The 23,725-nt window shown below is 37.4% G+C and overlaps 2 protein-coding genes across 5 annotated transcripts in view; one reads left to right on the top strand and one right to left on the bottom strand.

Annotated features, from left to right (window-relative positions):
* arhgef33 (Rho guanine nucleotide exchange factor 33) overlaps nucleotides 1–10,162 on the top strand; it is a 48,114-nt gene extending 37,952 nt beyond the window's left edge. For 3 of the 4 annotated variants that reach the window (XM_031902690.1, XM_031902692.1, XM_031902691.1), the window contains exons 11-16: nucleotides 990–1,073; nucleotides 2,797–2,945; nucleotides 4,632–4,799; nucleotides 5,322–6,078; nucleotides 7,179–7,312; nucleotides 8,548–10,162. In XM_031902690.1, coding sequence (XP_031758550.1) covers nucleotides 990–1,073; nucleotides 2,797–2,945; nucleotides 4,632–4,799; nucleotides 5,322–6,078; nucleotides 7,179–7,312; nucleotides 8,548–8,677 — 1,422 coding nt within the window. In that variant the 3' untranslated portion in view covers nucleotides 8,678–10,162. Of the gene's footprint in view, nucleotides 1–989; nucleotides 1,074–2,796; nucleotides 2,946–4,631; nucleotides 4,800–5,321; nucleotides 6,079–7,178; nucleotides 7,317–8,547 lie in introns of those variants that run through there. The other variant, XM_031902693.1, reaches the window with a different exon arrangement.
* Nucleotides 10,163–16,146: 5,984 nt separating this feature from the next.
* eif2ak2 (eukaryotic translation initiation factor 2 alpha kinase 2) overlaps nucleotides 16,147–23,725 on the bottom strand; it is a 31,736-nt gene continuing 24,157 nt past the window's right edge. The window contains exons 15-18 of the mRNA NM_001079069.1: nucleotides 21,269–21,412; nucleotides 18,269–18,367; nucleotides 16,973–17,035; nucleotides 16,147–16,272 (exon numbers count right to left, since the gene is read on the bottom strand). Coding sequence (NP_001072537.1) covers nucleotides 16,162–16,272; nucleotides 16,973–17,035; nucleotides 18,269–18,367; nucleotides 21,269–21,412 — 417 coding nt within the window. The 3' untranslated portion in view covers nucleotides 16,147–16,161. The remainder of the gene's footprint in view (nucleotides 16,273–16,972; nucleotides 17,036–18,268; nucleotides 18,368–21,268; nucleotides 21,413–23,725) is intronic.

A 23,725-nucleotide genomic window follows, 5' to 3' on the forward strand; every position in this document is an offset into this window, starting at 1 on the left:
TATTTTTGGAGTTGAACCTTGTGTGCAAGGGCAGAATTTATTGAAACCATTCTTTATCGAATTTTGTTTATTTATTTTTCTTGTGTTATAACTCTTAGGGGCTGATTTACTTACCCACGAACGGGTCGAATGGAGTCCGATTGCGTTTTTTTCGTAATGATCGGTATTTTGCGATTCTTTACGAATTTTTCGTTACCAATACGATTTTTGCGTAAAAACGCGAGTTTTCCTATCCATTACGAAAGTTGCGTAAAAAGTTGCGCATTTTTCGTAGCGTTAAAACTTACGCGAAAAGTTGCGCATTTTTCGCGTAAGTTTTAACGCTACGAAAAATGCGCAACTTTTTACGCAACTTTCGTAATGGATACGAAAAACTCGCGTTTTTCCGCAAAAATCGTATTGGTAACGAAAAATTCGTACAGAATCCGAAAAAATCGCAAAACATACGAAAAAGACGCAAAATGTTCGTTTTCAAGTCGGAACTTTTCCAATTCGGGTCGGATTCGTGGGTTAGTAAATCAGCCCCTTAGTGTATTTTAATTAAAGTGTCTTGGACATCAAATCAAAGTTCACCCCAAATATCTTTACAACTTATCTTCATATTGGGCTTTTTTCGATTAAATCTGGAGTAAATAGCATTCTACTTAAATCTTACCCTAAATGTCCTTCACTGTGGTTTATGTAAAAAAACACATCTACATCTACGTCTACATCTCACCACAATGCTCTCTAGCAATGGTGAAGACTGTACCTCTGGCTACTTTCTCCAATAAAAGCAGCAAAATTACTATGGCTTATATAAGGTGCTACTCCTGAGAAGGATATTGTTATAGTTATAGTCTATTGTCTGTTTAAGTGACCTGGCCGGTTTCCAGAGACTGATCTAGCAGCTTAAGTTACATATATATATATGTGTATATACTTTGAAAATGATGTATTAATGTTGAACTTTGTATGTACATCATTTATCATATGCATTTCCTTTATAGGCTGAAGAAGATATTAAATCCGATCTCTACATATTGCTTTTTCATGTTGTCCAGAGAATTCCTGAATATTTGATTCTCTTACAGGTAAGATCACATTATAGTAGCATTATGAAACAAAAATCTAAGAAAACTCACGCTTATAAAACTGGTCAACATGGTGATGCAGTGGTTAGCATTGCTGCCTTGCCACATTTGGGGCCTAGATATGATTCTAGCAGGATCTACAACATTCTTGTGTGTTCTCCCTGTGCTCTCTCTGTAAAGTTCTGTTGAATATGCTGGAGTTGTGTAAATAAAGAATAATAATATTAAAAATGTGGCTTCATGACTTGTAGTTCAATTAATAGTCAGTCTAAGTCCTGGGAAAATCTAGAACTCTGGGCATTTACAGATGCCCTTAAATAGCATTTCTGGAGTTTTCTAAATAATGACCTACATTTGATTCCATCAGTTTCAGCGGTTTATGACCAATAATGATCAGAGTTCAAATGAACAGACTACATCATAGCATTTCTTTCTGCGAAGAAAATCTATTAACATCTGCAGTTTATAAATGGCAGTGATTATTTATATATTAATGTGTGTGTTACTGTATTGAATTATGAAAACAAAAAAAACTGACATGACTGTGTTGCAGTTTTGCAAGTTTGCCACCGTGTTTGTGTTAAAAGAAATACCACTCTTTAAAGATATTTGCATCCAAAGCCACTCCGTGCAACCCATATTGTTGTGCTTGGCATCACTGCCTTCATCCTGCCTCCTGTTAGGAACTGATACCGGTGAGCCCTGGAGCTACCACCACCTCTGAATGGGGCAGCAGCCTTAGGGTTCCTAGAGCAGCCTTCATCAATGGACGCAGTGAACTTGGGCACGTTATTTTGACATTGAGTCTGGAAGTGATGCCACCTGGACTGAAAAACATTTTCAGCACATTTGCAGACAATTTGCATCAAAGCACACCTGCTAGTGTGTGTATTTTGTTAAAAAAGAGAAAGAAAGACAACCCATTTTTTGATTAATTATATATGCTTGATCAAAACTGCATTAAACAATTGGTTATTAAATTAAACATCTTCACTGCAGATTCATAAATAAATAAAAAGCAATTGGTAAAGTGCCAATGATTGTGCAAAAAAGTGATACAGTTCTATTCTAAGTGCCAGTGCTGCCATAAAACACTATGGCCACAGAATTAATTGGTAACTACCACAATTCATTGACTAATAATCAAAAACTTGATTGCATTAATTATAAAGTGACTGGTGCTGTTTAGGATCTGATCATTGCATAAATATTAGATAGGTAAAAAATATCTTTAAAAAAATACACCATAAATCCCACCTTGATATAGAGCAAGTTAAGAAATTAGAAAATTGCAGATGGTGGAGATATTCCCAAATACCTGTATCTTCTGCTATCTCACATTGGCTATGTAAGCCCTAGGAATACCACAGAGAAAGACAAGGCAGGAACCCTGGAGCTGCGGTCTCAGGTTTTACCTTTTCTAAACTGGATTAAGAGAACTAGTTAATGTCCGAAACCTCTAGTTAACCTCTAGTTAACCTCAGAAACTCCTGGGACCTTAGAGAGAAAACAGATATAAGAAATAGAGTTGTGGTATACAGTATACTCTACCTTTTACACCCCCTCAGGTGCATAACCATAACTGTTTTTTTTGCAGTATGAATTTGTTTTAAATATGATCACTTTACCCCAAACCAAGTTGCAGTTATGGACATTTTTACACCATCAGTGGTGCATGTAATTAAGTGTTTCTTTACCTCGTCTTCTTCCTGTGTTTATGCAGAATATCTTGAAATTCACGGAACAGGAGCACCCAGATTATTACCTACTTCTCGTGTGCGTTCAGCGCCTACGAGTTTTCATCTCACACTACAGCGTGCTGTTTCAGTACAACGAGGACCTCCTTATCCAGAAAAGGAAAAAACTAAAAAAGTAAGTTTTGAGAGATTCCAGTGATCAACAAAAAATGACTAAAATGGTGCATATTAAATGGCATTTGGCTGTGCACATTTTTCTGTGCCAGTACATGGAGTAATTGGTTCTGTGCATTTTTATGGTTCAGTACTCACAGGGAGGGGGCTGATTGTATTGTATATGCACAAACACTCAGTAATACTTGCCCAGCTCTGCTTTAAAAATTGCACACAAAATATACAGTCACAAAATGAGTAAAAAGGCTGTAAAAACATGACTTCCATCAGCGATCCCCCTTGGATGTTGCTCTCAGTGCCCCCAAACCAGGGAGTTATTTCTGAATTCCTGACTTGATGGCAAGTTTTGGTTGAATAAACAAGATTTCCTACCAAATAAAGCCCCTGTAAGCTGATAGTGTGCATAGAGGCTGCCTAATAGCCAATCTTAGCCCTTATTTGGCACCTCCATGAACTTTTATGGTGCTTGTGTTGCTCTCCAAGTCTTTTTTCATTTGACTGTGGCTCACGAGTAAGAAAGGTTGGAGACTCCTGACTTGCAGCAATACCATAGAAATAGACCATACAGGTACCATGGAGTCATGTTTGATACAACACCAAAATGTTTTATACTTACACCTATACACCAAAAATATATAACTCCCAAACAAATTTAATATTTAAAGGAAACACTTGCATCCATTTTTGGCAAACAACATCACAACAACTATTGGTTTATAAACAGAAATTTGTATGTAGCTGATTATGGCTTCTTGTTTTGAATCAGCAAATTTGGATATGACGCAATGCTTTAAAGGATAATTAAACCTTTAAAATAAGTGAATGTAATGAGAGTGCTATTCTTAGCCCTTTTGCAATTTACATTCATTATTTATTGTTCTGTAATTCCAAGATTTTTATGGATAAATTACTGTTGATATGAATTAATTTTTTCATAACAGTGACACCTGCTGGTCAGTTTCTGACCACAATGTAGTTGAGGAAGTTGTTATAAAAATATTGTTACGAAATAAAACTGAAAGTACTGGGCACATACAGGATATTCATAAAAAAGGTGCATGCATCATTGTTTATACACTGCCATAAAGGAGCCTAAGGCCCATGGAGTCATAACAACTTCACCACAGTACATATCTGTTGGAAACATGGCACAAGGCTTAATGATTTAGCCTGTGTAACAGTTTAAGCAGGCTCTCGGGTATCAAATAAGTCATAGCATGGGCAATCATTTTCTTTATGTAAACAAGAACATACAGTAGGTTAGTTTGGGATTGGTCCTTGATAAAGCTCCGATTGTAAGGGAGCGAAACACGTGTTGGGCTTCAGGGGGGAGGAAGGGTGTTGATATGGGGCTGTTTGGTTGGAATGGGAGGGTGGGTGTGGGTGCACGACTGATGTGCATTTTAGGAGCGGGGGTGCCTTAATTGAGAATGGGAGGTCGGGTTGCCACGAGTGCCCCCTCAGGTGCATAACCATAACTGTTTTTTTTGCAGTATGAATTTGTTTTAAATATGATCACTTTACCCCAAACCAAGTTGCAGTTATGGACATTTTTACATTTTTTTTCTAGTTTGGAATGAGATATGTGATAGCTGGTAGCTATTGGGACCCCAGTATTGCCAATTAATTAATAGTCCAAAAATCTGTACGTTATGCAGGAGTCATCAGGTTCTATTTGCTTTACTAGGTCCTCTTTGATCAAACTTTACAAAGCGCTGGCATCTCAGTGTTCTGGAAGTAGCCAGGAAGTTCCTCCCAGCCTGAATACTTCTGCAATCATTAAGGAAAACACCATCCAGTCGGATGAAACACATCAGCCATATCCTGCAATACCTGGACCCAACGCATCCAATATGTAAGCTTTATGTCTTATGAAGTGCTGTATATTCTATGCCATGTGTTTAAATAGACTTCTTTATTTGTGTTACCTCTTCTTCACTGGAAATAAAGCTGAATGCAAAAGTTTGGGCACTCCTTGCCAAATGGCATATTTGGTTGATTTTGTAAGTGAAAATTAGGAAAACAACATATTTACAAATCTTAATGCACAGTTACATTTTATTTTACCAACTTTAAAACATAGGAACATAGTCATTGTGGCATGTGCAAAAGTGTGGAACCTAGTAAGCTCAATAAGACCCCCTTTGGCACAGATCACATTGATGTTAATGAGGAGGTTGCAGGTAAGTCTTTCTCCCAGTGACTCTTCCATGCAGGTGGAAGAAGTGCAAGCAGCACTGCACTGTCGAGTATGTTGTACTATTGTAGTTAAGGTTTAAAATGTATAGATATTTGCCTTATGGTATTATGATATTTTATAGAATATTTAAAGAATTGTAGTCAAATCTGTTGATCTGTAACTACATTTCATTTGAAGAAACCTGGTGCCTCAAATAAAAAAGAGCAGACAAACTCCAGCTGAAAACATTCCGTCATTAAAGTCCTCTGAATGGGAACTCGATGGAAAGAAACACGAGCGACCTGACATTATTGCTCCAATGCCATATTCTGGGCCTGATCAAGAAGTGAATTCATTGCTGACACCGTTACAGTCCATCCCAGAGATGGAGTATGAAAGCACTTCAGTGGATGCATTACTTGACATGGAAAGGTCTACAAGGACTTCATCAAATATTTTTTCTCATGGAAACCTTGCACCTAAATATGAGGAATTTGAATACGGAAGTGAAATAATTGGAGTGTCTACTCCTTATGAAGAGGAGCCATTTCCAAACCGCCCACTGTTTGAGTCTTGCTCTGCAGCCTCCTCTGAGTCCAGCCTGGATATTTGCTTTTTGAGGCCCATCAACTTTACGTTGGAATCAAACAGAACAGAACGATCTTTGCAGCCAGCAAACAGGAATTGTTTCTCTCCTGTGAGCAACAGCAGCTACAGGCAGGAAGGTATTCATATTAAAAACAAGCCTCTGAGCAGATCCCTGAAGGAGTTTCCTCGGAATCAAGAAGCAGTGTCTACAAGGCTTTATAGTGCCAGATGCACCAGTGCCAGTAGGATGCAGTTTAAGCAGGACAGAAGCACTCAGTCCCATGGTCTATCAGCTTCAGCTCGCAACTCACATAGGCAGTTCTACATTCCCCAAAGGCCACATGCAGACAGTAGATCTCTGCTAGAGGTAAGCAACGTTCTACTTCATTTTAACAAGTATACTTTAACAGAAGTAACTTAAAGTAACAGAATTACACCATGAAGATCCCCACTTTTATCTGCAGTGGTATAAACCCAAACTTTTGCAAGCAAGCAAGTTATTTGGGCCCGAAATTTACTGAAAATTAACAAAAAAATCCCAGATGTTTTTGGGCAACATGAACGTTTTAACTGCCCCAGAAGTTACCCCAATAATTTTCTTTAAAGGAGAAGGAAAGATAAAAACTAAGTAAGCTTTATCAGAAAGGTCTATGTAAATACAGCCATAAGCACTCACAGAAACACTGCACTGCGCTCTCTATCAATAAAAACACAGGATTTCTTTTTTGTAAACATGTTCTTAGGGTATCTGACTTCCCCTCAGAGTCTGCACAGCTCTCTCCTCTCTCCCTTCTCCTCCTCCTTCTCCCCCATCCCATAAGACTCTACTTCATAAAACTCACTCCCCCCACCCTTAGGAATGTGTGATCTGAGCTATAACGGCTAAACTGCAAGCAGAAAGCTACGAAGACCAAGCTAAAATGGCAGCTGCTGTCTTAACCAAACAGAGAAAGTTCTAGGGCTCTTTACTCAGGTATGATAAAGCTTTCTGCAGAATAAATATAGTGTTCTAGGTGGCACTAATGTAGCGAATCTATTGGCAGTAAAATGCAAAAATGACTTCCCTTCTCCTTTATCTGGACACTTTTTTAATTAAAATGGCACATAAAACTTTAATTTTTTTAATAATACTATTAGGGAATAGGAAAGCTGTGCAACCTCCCTAAGAAGGCAGCCCTATGCAACTTATGGTAAAGGCATTGCACCTTACCTTTCACATGCCTACATAGCCTTATATATCCAAGCCTCTGGTGTGCGCAAGAACATTGTGCATCCAAGGAGTGTCTGTACTCACGCACATGTACATGATGTAGTCATAGAACTCCAAAGAACTATTTAGCAAGACCAAGAACTGAAAGTAGGTAGAATTATTGGGGCTTAGTTGCTTGTTTTATATAGTATGTAACTACTTACTGTAAATCTTTGCAGTGGTGGCAAAGGCTTGATAATAACACCTTTTCTATCTAGGATATGCAAATGGACGGAAATGCAAGGTTCTACCATAAAGATGAAACTGAACAAACGTCTTTTAGTGAGCACCACCCAAGACCAGATCAGAAGGGTGGTATCCGAAGTTCCTTCCGTAAACTATTTAAAAAGAAGTGAGTAGTTGGAAGATTACATATGTTTGAGTACACTTCTATGTCCCAAAAATTCAATATGTTGCATATCTCACAGGCACTCAACCTGTCTATATTCACTGTGTAACCCAGACTTGCCAAGGATGCCAATTTAATCCTATTAACATGCCTTCTCATTTTAAAAATACATCTTGTTCAGTTGACATTTACACTAATAAAGATCATTAAAGTGTTTTCTTGAAAGGCAGCTAAAGTACAAATAACTACATACCTTAGTCATTGTGCATCTGTGTAAATCCTGAGAATAGTCAGTTCTATAGCAATGACGTTCCCTTCAGGATTAATTCCATGGAGTACCATGCACTCTCAGCTTTTATGATTGCCATTAAAGGAGTCCAGAGATTACAGTCATTTGCACATATTAAGCACCTACTGTCACACTTACATACCAGTATCATATGCCTCAGGCACAAACAACGGGTTGGGTTAGCCAGTTTAGGAGAAACCTCCAAAGAGTAACTTTAGGGAATGAATTCTACACAGACTTTTCTACCTTTAGGTTGGTAAACCTTTACTTTGAATATGTTATGCCATTTACAGTGTTAAAGATGCAATAATAATGTACTATCTAATTATTATAGTTTAGACATTTCCGAAAAAAAACCCCAAAAGCTTTCTATATTTTTCCCCAGGGCTTTTAACAGTTTGTAGGCAGTGGGGGAAGTAATTTTCCATTACTTTTGTTGTAAGACAATATAAAGTAAAACCAAAGCCCCAAAGACCCATAAAACTGTCATGTGAATTACTTTTAATGCAATTGGTTGCATTTAAATGCCCTTATAACATTAATATTTTTAGTAACATGTGGTCTGATTTGGATAGTTGAATATTTTATGGTAACGGTTTGCATGTCACTGGGGCATGAGCAGTCAAGGGACATAAGATAGATAACCCCATAAAGCCATAATTTATCGTTCAGGTTTTTCCAATATGGCAAACTAAAATACTGCTTTTCTAAACCTCTGCCATGGTTTGGGGTACTATACTGTATGCTTATGTTCATCTGCAACCTGCACCCTGGGGTGGCACAGTGCTCTTACTTATTTTGCTGCATTTAATCAGTTTTCCTGTAACAACAACGCAACTCTTTGCATATGAACATCACATTTTCATGATCTTCAGTCTTACGGAAACTTGAAGGTAGAGGTTTCATTTATTAAAGCATATCATACCCTTGCTGTGTTCTGAGATTTTAGGTCTTATGGACTAGAAATCAAAGAGAAATCAAGCGAGAAGTCATCCTTAGACCAGTCTCCTACAAGACAAGAAATCTTCCGAACTCATTCTGCTCTGATCAGTGAACTTGACCGTGGCACGGCTGTGTGATAAAGCAAATATGGCTCTGCTTAGATGCACTGGGATTATACAGGATGCTATGTGGTTAGCTGGTGAATTCTATATAAGAGTAGTTCTAGAAATTAAGTAGCCTCCGTACTAGAAATAGAAAGACAAAACAGTAGTTATCACAAATAATTTTATTCAGGTCTAAACACACTGTGAACGTATCTGCAGCAGGTTATGTATTTAAAGTGCAAGCTCATTTGTTGCAGAATTCAGAGAATACATATATTGTTGGCTGGAATTAACTCTTGTATAAAAAAGTAGGTGATTAATTACAGATTAGTGTAATCACTGGAAACATGAATTAGAGGAGAAGCAGGAACTAATGTTCCTCAAGTGTTCCTCTCAGATACCTCAAAAGCTGTACAGGCTTAATATACTTATTACTTTATACTTATGGCTGGGCTTGATCAAATCAATGCACCATTAGCCGATAGGCTGCCATGTCGTTCTTATGAAACATCAACATCTTTTTAGTTCTATTAGTTTTTATTAGTTTCTATAAACAGCTAAAATTGTCCATATATATATATATATATATATATACAAGCTTTTACTGTTGTCTAAACTACTGACTGCCTTGAATATGTCAGTGTTGGAAGATGAGAAGATTGATTGGTAGCTAGATGGGTGCTTACTTCTCGTCTCACTTTGTCTTGTTGGAAAACACTATGGGGCAGATTATTAAAATGTGAGTTTAGAGCTTAATGCATAAAAACTCACCAGCATTCTATTCATTTCTATGAAGCTTATTTATCAAATGGTGAACTTTTGATTCCGACTGATAAACACACTAAAAATGTCATCGGAATGAATAGAATGTGGGCTTTTTCTTATGAATTGTGCTCTAAACTCACATTTTGTGAAATCAACAGAGGTTTAATTATATTTATTCACTTCAAAATTAATTTCCATGTGTCTGGGGTCCATTTTTCATGTAACTTTTAGTCTGGTTTATAATCCTGAGTATTTTATGCTTGGCTTGGGCAAATGTTCATCTTTTTAATATATGTGTATAAGGGTGCCCTTTGGGCCTGTTTTAAAATGTACTGTAACAGGCTGTAAATAATGTAAATCTAAGAACAATTATTAAATGACTATTATTAGGTTTATAACACTGTACTGTTGGGAGCCCAGCGGGCACTGACTGATAGGCAGTTTGAATGTGTTATCGAAAAAAATATTTTGACAAACTTTAGGGGGCTCTTAAATGATTTTGACATGAGTCCCAGTAACTTCAATTAAGCCCCTGGCTAAACCATGAAAAACAATATTGTTATGATTTATTGTAATTTTTCCCTCATATGCTTTTTAGCAGTGAAAAGTGCTCTAGCAACTACTGACTGTGAAGAATGAGGGTCTGCTGGGTGCACTTTGGCAAGGAATATGCTGTGAATAAAACTCATTTTCTACTATATTTACCTTGTTCTGTCACAAATTCTGGAATAAAACTAACTTTATTTGACTAAACTGAATGCTTTTTCTGTAACCCTACTAAAAAATAGTACCATGTGTATCAAATATGCATTTGTTTTAGCTCTCTGTGACTGGTCATTTTCTTTATTATATAGCTAAGGGAATGAGTAACTGTTGCTTTGCTAATTAATATTCCTGGTACAGTTCTGAGTATATTGACTGGATACATGCTTCTAATGCCAGTATGTGTCACTTGTGCCCAGATCTGGGTATATGCATTGGATACATGCTTCTAATGCCAGTATGTGTCACTTGTGCCCAGATCTGGGTATATGCATTGGATACATGCTTCTAATGCCAGTATGCGTCACTTGTGCCCAGATCTGGGTATATGCATTGGATACATGCTTCTAATGCCAGTATGCGTCACTTGTGCCCAGATCTGAGTATATTCATTGGATACATGCTTCTAATGCCAGTATGCGTCACTTGTGCCCAGATCTGAGTATATTCATTGGATACATGCTTCTAATGCCAGTATGCGTCACTTGTGCCCAGATCTGAGTATATTCATTGGATACATGCTTCTAATGCCAGTATGAGTCACTTGTGCCCAGTTCTGGGTATATGCATTGGATACATTCTTCTAATGCCAGTATGCATCAATTATGCCCAGTTGTCTAATCTAGATTTATGCCCTGAGCTGAATACAGAACAGTCCTGTATGCGCCACTCTCTCAGGCACAGGTAGCTCACCATAAGTAACTGTGGGCACAAATAGTAAGACAAGGTAACGGATATTGACACTGAAGTGTTGCTGTTTATACCACTTTGCCAGTATTCTCTCCATATTCCATTTCATAATAATAGAAGTGAATACAAGTATATGCCATACAATAGATGCAAACTGTTAAATGCATTGCTTAATGTCTGTGTTCCCTATGGTTAGAAACTTACCAAACTGTGCACTAATATTGTACTAAGGTGTATTAGCATCCAACGAGCACCTTATCACCCCATACAATAGGACATTTCTTTTTCAATTAAATTCATTTTGTCTTGTCCTTTAAAGCTGATTTTAATATGAAGCAGATACTGGTTCTCTAAGATACCAACTTGTATTTATTTTTTATGGTTTGCGTATCTTGGCTTTTTTCCTGATCACAGAGGTGATCGCTAACACTGGCCCTAACATCCAGGCAATACTCTGTCTAAAACTTGTTGAGATCATGTAGAAGTCAATGGCAGATGTCTCGCTTTATAATAGATCTTTCTTTGCTACAAATCTCTTCAGGTTTTTGACGCTGTCTTTTGTGTGACAGTACGAAAAAATCACGGTTATTGTGCGAAAAGTAGAAAAAAATCAGTTTTTGCAAGTTTTTCAGTGACTTTTTCCTGCATGTGCTTTTTCAGTTCCGATTTTTTGATAAATGTCATTTGTGGAAATGAGTTTATTCAAATTAAAAAAAAAAAAAAAAAAAAAAAAGAAATTAGAGTTTTAGTAAATCTGCCTCCATGATAAAGTAGCCTGTCTGTTCTCATGTATAGTACAGGTATAGGACCTGTTATCCAGAATGCTTGGGACCATTCCGTAATTTGGATCTCCATACCTTAAGTCTACTAAAAAAAATCAATAAAACATTAATTAAACCCAATAGGATTGTTTTGCCTCCAATAAGGATTAATTATATTTTAGTTGGGATCAAGTTCAAGGTACTGTTTTATTATTACAGAGAAAAATTATTTCATTTCTGCATAACAGGTTTCCAGATAAGGGATCCCATACCTGTATCTACTGTTTCAGGAGCTACCTTCAACTAGTATTGTTGCTTTTTTTTAAATTATATTTCACCGATTAGTCTATTTTCCTCATTCTATCAACAACTACGGGGCAGCTTAAATAAAAACATTAAAATAATTAGGTGTAATACTGTGACCAATTAATCATTGTTTTGAATTATTCAACTAAATTTGCAGCAAGTTCACTAGTTTTTCACCCTAAAGACATACTGGGACTGACAGTCTGGTGTCTGGTTCATTAAATTACTTTACGGTGGTGAAAATTACCATCAGAACACTAATGATGTGTAATAAATATAAAGAAATAACCATATATTAGAAAAGTGGGAAAACCTACTGAATTTCCTTCAGGAAACCCTATTCAACTATTAAATTAAGCCCTTTTTTGTATGATGGAGCTTTAATAAACTAGGGTATGATTAAAGGGGAGTTTACCTTGTTGCTGTATATTGCATACAGCTATTTGCAATTGGTCTTTATTTTTTAACGTTTTTTTAATTATTAAGCTTTTTGTTCAGCAGCTCTCCAGTCTGGAATTTCAGCAGCTATCTGTTTGCTAGGATCTAATATATCCTAGCAACCAGGAACAGACTTGCAAAAGAGAAATAGGGGAGGGCCTGAATTGAAAGACAATTCATAAAAAGAAGCAAAAACAATAATATTTTTGCAATCTATTTACACCTTTCTGGGTCAGTGACCCCCATTTGAGAGCTGGAGAGAGGCAAGAGAGGAGACAGAACTTTAAAAAATAAAAAATTGAAAAGTTGCTAACATTAGGCCATTCTATAACCACTTTTTTAAGCTTTATAACAGTATTTTATCCAGATCCTTTCCACATTTGAAAGTACAGGGCTTTCCATACTCTACTGCATGGCTCAGGTTAATTGCACATATAATTTAGTTGTGAGCTTACCATACCATCTCCAAAATCAGAACACATGCTCATCATATAAGGTATATATTGTACCCATAAAACTATTAGCAGATGTTACTCAAGCCTGTAAGACCAGGCACACTCCCATAAGCCACCCCTGCAAGTGCTTTTATTCTAGCATAATATCAAGAAGCAGATTTATTGAAACATGGGATTGTGTTTCTTTCTAATGAAATATACAGGCTCCAAAATTTTTCCGAGGTTTTCTGAGCTGAGTTTTTGTGACTGTAACAATACAGTTTTTCCTGTGGTCAATTTTTCCCCCCTGCACCTTAATGTGATTCTGTTTAAGTGACAGCAAGGTTAGGAGAGGTGCAAAGCAGAACAGCGTCTGTGTCTCCCCCCGCTAGACTACAACTGTCTGCAGTTAAGAGAAACTCTTAAAAAGATCAGGGAATTGCAAGAAACAGGAGAATATTCCTGCATCTGTGAGTCAATATATAATGTGGACGTAGCGTAGGTAGCGTATTCCCGGCAAGCCAAAAAATGCTGGTAGAGAATACGCTCCTACACTTGAAAATCCTCTTACCTGTGCCTGCACCCAAAACCATTGAATACGCTCAGGTTAGATTGGATTCTAATGCCACTTTAAAAAAAAAACATATTTATCTCTTCTTGAGAAAAGGGGGAGTTCCCCCCTTTGGGTGCTTGTATAGTTTGTAATGTGAGTGGTATAAATTCCCCAAAAACTTTACATGGGAACCACAGAGTCTTAGCAAATATAAAGATTTTATCATTAATTATCATTCATAAAATTAAAATATTAATTTCATTTGACATACCAGTAATTTCTGTCAAGTAAAAATGCTTTCTTCAAAGAGAAAGTCTTGGCTAGGAAGCAAACCAAATACTGAAATGGTAAAATGGTCACTTTAAAGGGGCAGTGTACCTTCTGTCTTAATATTGTATATGAATAGGGCTTGTGCCAAACAATGGAAGACATCAGTCTATTAGGAAGCCCTCTATACAAACAAACATTTTCCATCCCTAAGCCATAACCTATATTAGGCTTTATAATAAGGGGTACCTTTATTATACAAATGGCGCCTTAGTGGACTGATTGTGCTCTGATATCACCCCCTTCCTTCCCCCCCAGCAGCCAATCAGCAGAACAATGGGAAGGTAGCAAGATAGCAGCTCCCAGTAGGTATCAGAATAGCACTCAATAGTAAGAAATCCAAGTCCGGCTTGGGACTCCTCCAGTTACATGGGAGAAGGAGAAACAATAGGTTATCTGAAAGCAGTTCTAATGTGTAGTGCTGGCTCCTTCTGAAAGCTCAATGCACTGAGATGGCGTCTACACACCAATATTACAACAACAATAAAATACATTTGTTGGTTCAAGAATAAAATTTTAAATGGTAGAGTGAATTATTTGGTATGCAAACAGTGTAATTTAAAAATAAAAACAACACCATAAAAATCATAACTGAATCCCAAACTATCCTATTGAAAGCAGTCACCACAGCACTGGAAAAGAAAGGTTATTACTTTACTTTTCAAATAGCTGGAATCACATATATATGTAATCATTCTTATCCTGGACATCAATTTAACCAACCAGGCAGCCTGCAGATACCCCTCCGCCTGTCAGGGTGCCTATCCAAATTCTCTACAACACCATACCCCTGCCTTAGCGACCAGGAGCCTGTAAATCCATAGCCAGCTCCACAGTCCCACCAATCAAAACCGAAGAACCTTCAATTTAGCTTCAACTCATCCACTGCTGTGGAAAACCTGTGCATTCTACTTTCATGTCTCAAGTCCTGTCCCAAACAGTAAGTATGGTGCGCTGGCCCTTTATATAACAAATAGTGACTTTTCTTATCAGTTAACAGGTAAGTCCTCAGCTGAGCAGCTCCATTCTCCAGGCAAACAGATGCTGGTCTGTGGCCACATTGGCCTCCAGCTAAAATTACAGCTCTTTCAATGTTGTGGGCACATGTCCTCTAATTTATAATCAAAACAAACACCTATACACAGGTATACTTTCTGTATCAGGGTCTCATGTGTATTTCACAAGTATCTAGTAGAATTAAGTCTAAAACAACTGGAGTTTTTTTTTTGAAAACTTTTCACCACTCATCCGAGTGGCTTCTTCAGTTCAAATGACTGGTAGGGAATTCCCCGGTATTTAAACTCTTGATGGTAGTAGAGTCACAGACATCCAATCACAATGGTTCCATTGAACTTGTTCAGTTAGGTGTTAGCTGAAACTGACAGGTGTAGGAAGGCATGAGCCAATCACAATGGTACCATGATTCTCATTGATGAAGGTGTTAATCCTTCAAAGTACATGACTGGAAGTGTGAACTGTTGTGAAACCACCGGGGTAAGGATGTCAAAGTGGCATTGTATGTTGATGACAAGCGGTGTCGCAGGCCCCCTCCTCTGTTCAGGGATGGTTTTTCCAGGCTGACATAAAAGGCCTCTTTCACACCTCTTTCGAACCATCTGTCCTCGTGGTCCAAAATTGCATGTTACTGTCCTCAAAAGAGTGACCTTTTTCTTTGAGGTGTAGATAGGTGGGTTTCAGCTAACACCTAACTGAACAAGTTCAATGGATTTCTGGAAGGCTCAGACAATGTTAAATATTGATCTTGATCAAAACAATTAAATTGTCCATTGGATTTGGTTAAATTAGTTAATTTGATCCTTTTGGTTGAAGTACAATCAAGGATCAAATCCTGAGGAAACCTGCAGGGTTCCACATTTAATCTGTCCCTAAGACTATAAACTGTTATTATACAGCTCCTAAAAATATTTGCCCAGCAATTCACAAATATTTACAATAACAATAAGTTTGTTTGATCAATACTGATATTTGTGACCTCAGGACCCCAGTACTGCAAGGCAGAAATGCTACCCACTGATCCATCGTACAAGAGCATCACTGGTGTAGGAAGGGTCTGCTGACCCTTTTGGTATAGTGGGGTATTAGTTTAAATGCATTAAAGAAATGTTCATTCTCTGGTAGATCTGGTGCCTTTAAATGTTTTTTTTTTTTCTTTTAAGTAAAAGTGACTTTACCTCTGAAACAGTAATAGCCTCCTAATAATAACATGTGGAAGTGTGCGTGACTGTGTTCTTTGTAACAGAGAAACAGCAGTTCTGTCTGGCTTTGTGGCAGGGATTTTAGCTAGTGTATAAATATAGAAATCATTAGAAACACACCTTGCAGATTTGGGCTTTAGAAATACAAAATGTGAACCTCTCTATTTTAATTGACATAACATACCATCGCTCTAATACACCTTGTATGAAATCTAAAATGATTATAATAAGGAGGTAATGACAATATTCCTTGCAATCTAAAAGTTTAATGGGTTTGTGAGTCCAAATTGTAATTTTCTTTAAAATATTCTTTTAGTTGAGCGGCTGTTGGTCTTTTTTTTCGGTCACGTGACAGAATCTTCTTGATTATAGATTCCTAAAAATAACAAACAAATATCTAAAATGAATTACTGTATTCAATGAAGTATAATATCTACTTTTTCCCTGATACTGATGGCACTGACAAGCAGTTTTTGTCAATTTATGTCAATTATAGGAGCCATGGGGAGTATAGGGAATTTCCCCACTACGTGTGCCACATATGCTATACAATATGCAAAGTGCAAAATTGAGATGCAAATTACCTGGTTTTCTACCCAGAATGCAGCATTCCCCCCCCCCCCCCCCCAAAAAATAGGGTGTAATTGCAGGTGTGCGCTAAGATATATCACAACTTGTGCATGATGCACCAATATGGATTCAAAGGGGTTATTCCCTTTGCATTTGTGGTGAAATGGTATAATTTTCAAGAATTGGCATTAAAAATCTTGATACCATCCAATTAATTTGCTGTAAGAAAAGTACTTCGTATAATTTGCAATTGATTTCCATGTATTATTATTTGTGTGCTAGGTAGTGGTTTAACTGAGAGGCTGGATGATGAAAAGGAGAGGGACTGACTAGAAAGAGTAGTAATAAAAAGTAACATTGTAGCTTCACAGAGCAATAGATTTTTTTTGGCTGCTGGGGTTGGTGACTATAAAAAATGAAGACCAACTGGCTAAAGCTTGCTGCCAGAGAAGCATGGGACACTGAAATCCATTAACTATAAATTGCTATGGAAATTTGATACATACCTCAGTGGGATATTGCTGTACAAAAGCTGGTGGCAACTCTCCATTCCGCAATTTTTTCCATTCCTGAAGTTAATAGATAATGTAGGCGTGAATATAGAAATGTGCCATAATAATATTAACACCATTTAAACATATTTTATAAGTAATTTATATACTGATATTATGCACATTTTTTTTACATATTAAACAAATCTGATCTGGAATTCAGATCAACTTTTTACAGGATTTGGATATTGCCAAATCCCTAAGGGTTGTGTTCAGGTTTGGCAGAACAATTTTTTGGCGACAACAATTTTTTTTTATGTCTCAAAGTTTAATATCAGATCCAAAAATGATGGATTGGGTTCATCGTTAATTTGCTACATCAGCAGCTACAATAACTGGACATGACAAGGGCTAAATTGCACAAGTGCAGCTGCCAACAGCAACAAGCAGCAATTTGTTTTAGTCAGTGAACAAGTAGAGCAAATGAGAGCAATGATATGACTGGTTGCTACAAGCAACTACACTGGGTGAAATGTATTACCTACTTTAGCAAATTAACCCCTTTATTTTTTACATTCTTTTAGTTTAGTTAGACAAAAACCTTCCTTGGGGTCCACAGTAATGACAGGGCTGAGCTGTGCCTCCTGACACTGCTCTTTGCACCAGCGAGTGGTGGGTTTTTGATCTATTTAAAGCCTGGATCATTGATCACTGTGTCCTTTTAAATCTGCCATAAGAAAGTTTCACCTGTCTGACACCTTAACTGTAGGCTACTGACTACTAACAATTCACAGCATTTGCCAGTATCCGTGATAAGATAAAGATCTATAAATAAACAGTTGATGCATTCACATACTTCCTTGTGTTTTTTTTTTGCTATGCAGTATTCTCTATGGGTTGCTTGTTTGTGCAATACTCAGTGCCATACAAATTGTGAAAATTTTTCCTGCCTGATAATCTTGCCAATCAGTATGCAATGCCACTGGTGCAGTACTGTCACAGGAAGTGGATCATAGGTTATTGGGCGATATTTTTATTATAGTAACCCTCAAGGTAAAGACCAACCTGACTGGCAATGGAGGTTGGAAGGAGGGTGTCATGAAAGCACATGCCCCTTAACACAATACTAATATATTTCAAGTCTTTTACTCTACCAAGTCGAAAATAAATGACCACAAAGAAGGCAGAAAGTGTCTGACAGAGTAAAATGCTACAGATGACGATGGCATGGATACTGCTTTAGTTTATATCCACTTACATCCAGGGATCCCTAAACATTGTCTATATTACAGCAGATATTATAGCACTTACTTCTTGTTTCTCGTGAACGGTTTTAAAAATATAAAAGAGTTCAACCAGTATTAAACCTAATGGGAAAATGTCCACTTCACTTTCATATGTTTCTTCGTACTATAAATAAAAAGGAAAACAAAAATGTAGTAATCACTATAAGTAAACAAGGCTCTGTCTTTGCACAGGAAATGGAGAATAAAACAAAAGAAATATGCAAACCTATGGAAACATTAGCCCATCCACAAAAAAGATATGATATGGCTACAGCAGAGCTTTAAAATTACCCCTCTTTCCTAAAGGGAAAAGTAAACCCAAATATAAAAGAGTCTGTAATCAGCTTTACTCTAGACACAACTCTAATTCCCACAATGCCTTGCATGCTTTGTGATTAAGAGACCTATTACAAAGGAGAATCAGAGAGCCTGGAGGGCATTGTGGGAACTGCAGTCTTGGCTGAAGGGGAATTGACTGCTGTTTCACTTGCAAATAAAGCATGTTTTAAAGATAATTATAGAATAAATAGGGAGAAAGCAGAGAAGAGCACTGAGACCAAGGAAGTAGCTAGGGCCATATTGTGCAGACAAAGGTATTGGCTCTGTTTTGTCATACACCAACTGCTTTTGTATTATACATTTAAATATTTATAACTTAGTAGCAACATTTGTGTTTGACATGACCTAGGCAGAGCAGATGCTCATTTTAAATCACCACAAAAAAGGCAACATTGCAAAGGAGAATGGAAGGCTATTTGCCTGTGTTTATTTGGAGGATAAAATATCTGATACAGAGGCATACCCCAGCAGTCCTCCTGAGTCTTAATGCAGAAAAGGCATATGACCGTCTGAGTTGGCCCTACCTATTGTCACTTTTGTCACACCTCTGTTTTTCAGGTCCTTTTCTGGAGGCTCTGAAAGAGTTACACAGAAACCCAACAACCCAATTAAAATTACCAGGTCAGGCCTATAAGCATATTACTATAACCAACGGCACTAGACAGGGCTGCCCCATATCCTATCTTTTATATGCCCTGAGCATAGAACCCCTCGCAGTAATTAGAAACTCCCCAGACATCTCAGGGGTGACCCTCCAAAACTCAAACTTCAAAATATCTCTCTTTGCAGATGATACCTATAGCAAACTCTCTAACTATAAAATCAATGTCAGAAAGACACAAGCACTGCCATTACATATCCCAAAACACCAGCTGCAACAGGTTAACAGGTCTTTTTTACCAAAATTTTTTTAACTTTGTAAAATCCTCCCTATATCAGTCCCCTCCAAAACCTTTAAGCACCTACAAACTTTATGCCATGATTTTATATGGGGTCATCGTAGACACAGGATCTCCAGAAATACTTTAACTACGCTAGGAGGATTGGGAGTCCCATCATTTGGTAGATATTATGAGGCTGCTCATCTTAGACAACTATTAGCATGGACTAACAGGCTACCTAATTCAATATGGGGATATATATCGAGAACGCTGAACTGAAAACAGGCCACTCAAAACATAGGAAGAACTTAAGCAAAAGGCCACTCAGAATGCCTTAAAATTCTATGAACCTCCAACTGAGGCATTTCACCAAACCTTACAGTGATAAGGCCAAATTGACCACCCTTTCCCCATTTGAGTCAATTGCCAAGAGGGGCCTTCCACAAAAGGGGTTAATTTCCAAAATATACCAAATCCTCTCTGAACCCAAGGCCAGCTTACCCATTAGACATCCCTGTATGAACAAATGGGACTCCTACCTCCCTCATCCTCTATCGGAAGAAGATTAGTCTCTCATCTGGGGATCCGCCAAAAAAATGATAACTTGCTTAAAACAAACATAACATATTTAAAGGATTCTTATGTTTTGGTATCATAACCCAGCCAAACTGCTACTTTGTTTCCCAATCACCCCCCACTATTTTGGAGGAATTGTGGGGAGATTGTTACCCTCCCACTTTTGGTTCTGTCCGATGATATCCCCACTATGGTCAGAAATCTCAGGCTTACTGAGCAAGGTACTACGAGATCCTGTACCGGTCGATATAACTACCTTTTTGCTAGGTAAACCTCTCCCAAAGTCCAGCAAACCATACCAAACATTGATTAATCATGTTCTAACAGCCACCCAAATCTCAATAGCTGCAAAATGGAAATCCGGTCCCACCCTACATTAGCTGAAATCAAACGGAGAGTGGAGATGAACAAGGTATTCGAGGCTGGAATCGCTAGGATGACCAATAGGACCTCTCATTTTCCTAAAACTTGGGACACCCTGGGAACTGCTTGCCAATGAAGACTGAAGCCTTACTATACACTTTAAGTGTATCTCTTTAACCTGTATTTCATTGTTCAATTTTTTTACTTTGAAATTTTGTTTTTTTTATTTACTGTTAAATATATCAATGCAAGAACTCAAACATGTTCTTAATGATTCCATTTTGGTTTTGCACTGCATTGCTGTAACAGTGATCCCCAACCAGTGGTTTTTGAGCAACATGTTGCTCCCCAACCCCTTGGATGTTGCTCTCAGTGCCCCCAAACCAGGTAGTTGTTTTTCAATTCCTGACTTGGGGGAAAGTTTTGGTTGAATAAAAACAAGATTTCCTACCAAATAAAGCCCCCTGTAAGCTGATAGTGTGCATAGAGGCTGCCTAATAGCCAACCTAAGCCCTTATTTGGCACGTCCATGAACTTTTATGATGCTTGTGTTGCTCTCCAAGTCTTTTTACATTTGACTGTGGCTCACGTGTAAGAAAGGCTGGGGATCCCTGCTGTAACACATGTGAGTACTTCCTAATTTCACCTATTGTATAATCAGCATTGTTAAAAAAAAATAAAAAAAAAATAAAAAAAAATCTGATATAGTATATAGAAAAGGTTCTGGACCACATTAGACTGAAAGTATGAGAAGGTTTTGTGGTTCACAAAATAGGAGAGAATGGGCTACATGTGTCCCTCAAATCACCAGCTTGACATACTTGGCCAACATAGTGTTAACTGGCCATTATTTTAGTCATAGTTACCTGTTCTGGAGCCATGTAAGGTTTTGTTCCCCTGCCTTTGGTTCGCTCTAGAGCTTGCCTGTCTGCTTCTCCAGTCATCTGGGTCACCAAACCAAAATCTCCAATTTTTATTTTCATATCTTCTGCAAAAAATATATTTGCAGGCTGTAAAGAAACAAGCCAGTTAGCATTTCATGAATGACCACACAAAGGTTGCTTAAGGTGAACATGGAATAACAGAGACAATAATACAGCTCCAGTATTCCGACAGCAGCCTGCAAATGTCATTCTGATGTTGAGTGTGGTAAGTGACTGCAACCAAAAGTTCATCCGATATGCGTCAAAATGTGAATGCAGAATGCCAGAAATATTTCCATGGGCCAAGCTGAATAACCATCAGATATCAAATCCTATCCAACTGTAGTGTCAAAAGAATCAAAGCAAAAGGTAATACAGTAAACATCTCTAATGCTGAAGATACCCTACTAGTCTCTTCAGTTACCTGTAACCTGAAAGCTGACCCCTAAGAAAACCACTGGTACAAAAACAAAATACTGCAGAGCCAGGCAGGGGATCAAACAAAAAAAACAGAATCTTCTTTAGGTTAAGCACTAAAAACCCCCAATACACCTGATCTGTGCCAAGGCAAAGTCTCTATCTGGCACTTTAGACATCCCTATATAGAAAAACGTCTTCCTCGGGTTTGAGGAGGCACTGTGCACCCACACAAACTAAGGGAACACATACACCATTTTGGTAAGCTTCTTTGCTTGAATACTTATGATACAGTTAACTGAAGATTCAGCATCCATTCTGAAGGTACAGACATCCTTAAAGTGATACTGACACTAAAAAGCTACTTTTCAATGTACGTAAAAAGTTACCTACAGGTCATGTTGATCATATTTGCTGATAGGGCTGCTTTTGTAAGTAATTGTTACTTAAGTAAGTAATTAATTGTAAGTAAGTAATTAATAAAAGTAAAGTAAAATAAAGTAAAAATAAAGTAAAAAATAAAGTAAAAATAAAGTAAAAAATAAAGTAAAAATAAAGTAAAAAATAAAGTAAAAATAAAAGTAAGTAATTGTTCCTAAACCTGACTGTTCTGCCAACCTGACTGTCCCTTCTCAGTCTGTCAGTTATAGCTTCTAATGCTAACGGACTCCCTGCTGCACAAATATAGCAGCCCACTTGTGGATGTGTATCAGATAGGATAGGTTATGTAAAAACATCAGGCAAATACTGTTAAGACATAATTATAAATATCATGGAAATACAATATTATGATAGATGTACAAAAAAGTAAAATTTTTGGTGTCAGTATATCTTTAAAATCAGCTTATTCAACCATTTATATATTCTTCAGATGACTGTAGATACCATAACCATGAGCACAACAAAGAAATGGATCATCAAGATTTCATATACATGGTGCTAGCATGTGCTAACCAGTACATTGTATATCACAGCAAATTAATTTATATGCTTCAGATACTCCCTAATATACTGCTTTCTAGAAGGGGACACTGCCAAACTCCACAGCCTCAGCTACAGACACTGCGCCATTTGATTGGATAGCCATTCAAACAAAAAACTAGATTCATAATACTACAGGTTTGGGGTAATAAATACCTGCAATGTGGTTGCTATTTAAGCAAGCCTTATAACTGTCTGATTCAGGAATACCTGCAGTGGGTACAATAGGAAATATGTTTGGATAAAAACATATCTACAGCTGGGAAAAACACTGCCATAAGAAATAAATACATTTGTTTGCTGCTGTTCAAGCCACACCTAATCCCAGAAACACTGACTTAATTGTTGTCTTAAATATTGGCTGAGATGTGCAATAAGACACACAGATATTTAGCTGTATTAAACATGGACAAAGCCAAGCCACAGAATCACATTAATATGTCACAAATAGCTCAGCTTACCTGCTGCTTAAAGCAAGCATATACAGGTATGGGATCTCTTATTCACAAATCTGATATTCAGAAATCTGTGAATTATGGGACTGCCATTTCCCATAAAGTGTATTTTGAGCAAATAATTCATGTTTTCAAAATAATTTCCATTTTCTCTGTTATAATGAAACAGTTCCTTGTAACCATATTGGTGGCAAAACAGTCCTAACTAATTTAAATGATTTTCTAGTAGACTTAAGGTATGGTGAGGATTCCAAAAATATAATGTAATATGCTAGGGGACAAAAGTCTCTGTTCATAGAACACCTTTTGGACAGGCTTAATTGCTTTCCCAAAGTCAAAAAGAAAAACTTTACATCTAATGGGTGCAAAAGCAAAAAGATGCCAGCTGGGGGCTAGGATTGGCCTTTAGAAGATTTGAGAGTTCCATTCTGATAGGTGCAGGGGGTAGGATTTTGGCGAGTCCAGACATGGAGTTTGTATATGGAAACCAGTTCTCCAAAAATCTACACAAGCAAGCCATCTGCTCAGAGTACCTATTCCCATGTAA

The sequence above is a fragment of the Xenopus tropicalis genome, chromosome 5 (genome assembly GCF_000004195.4).
Source record: "Xenopus tropicalis strain Nigerian chromosome 5, UCB_Xtro_10.0, whole genome shotgun sequence".
Classification (NCBI taxonomy): Eukaryota; Metazoa; Chordata; class Amphibia; order Anura; family Pipidae; genus Xenopus; species Xenopus tropicalis.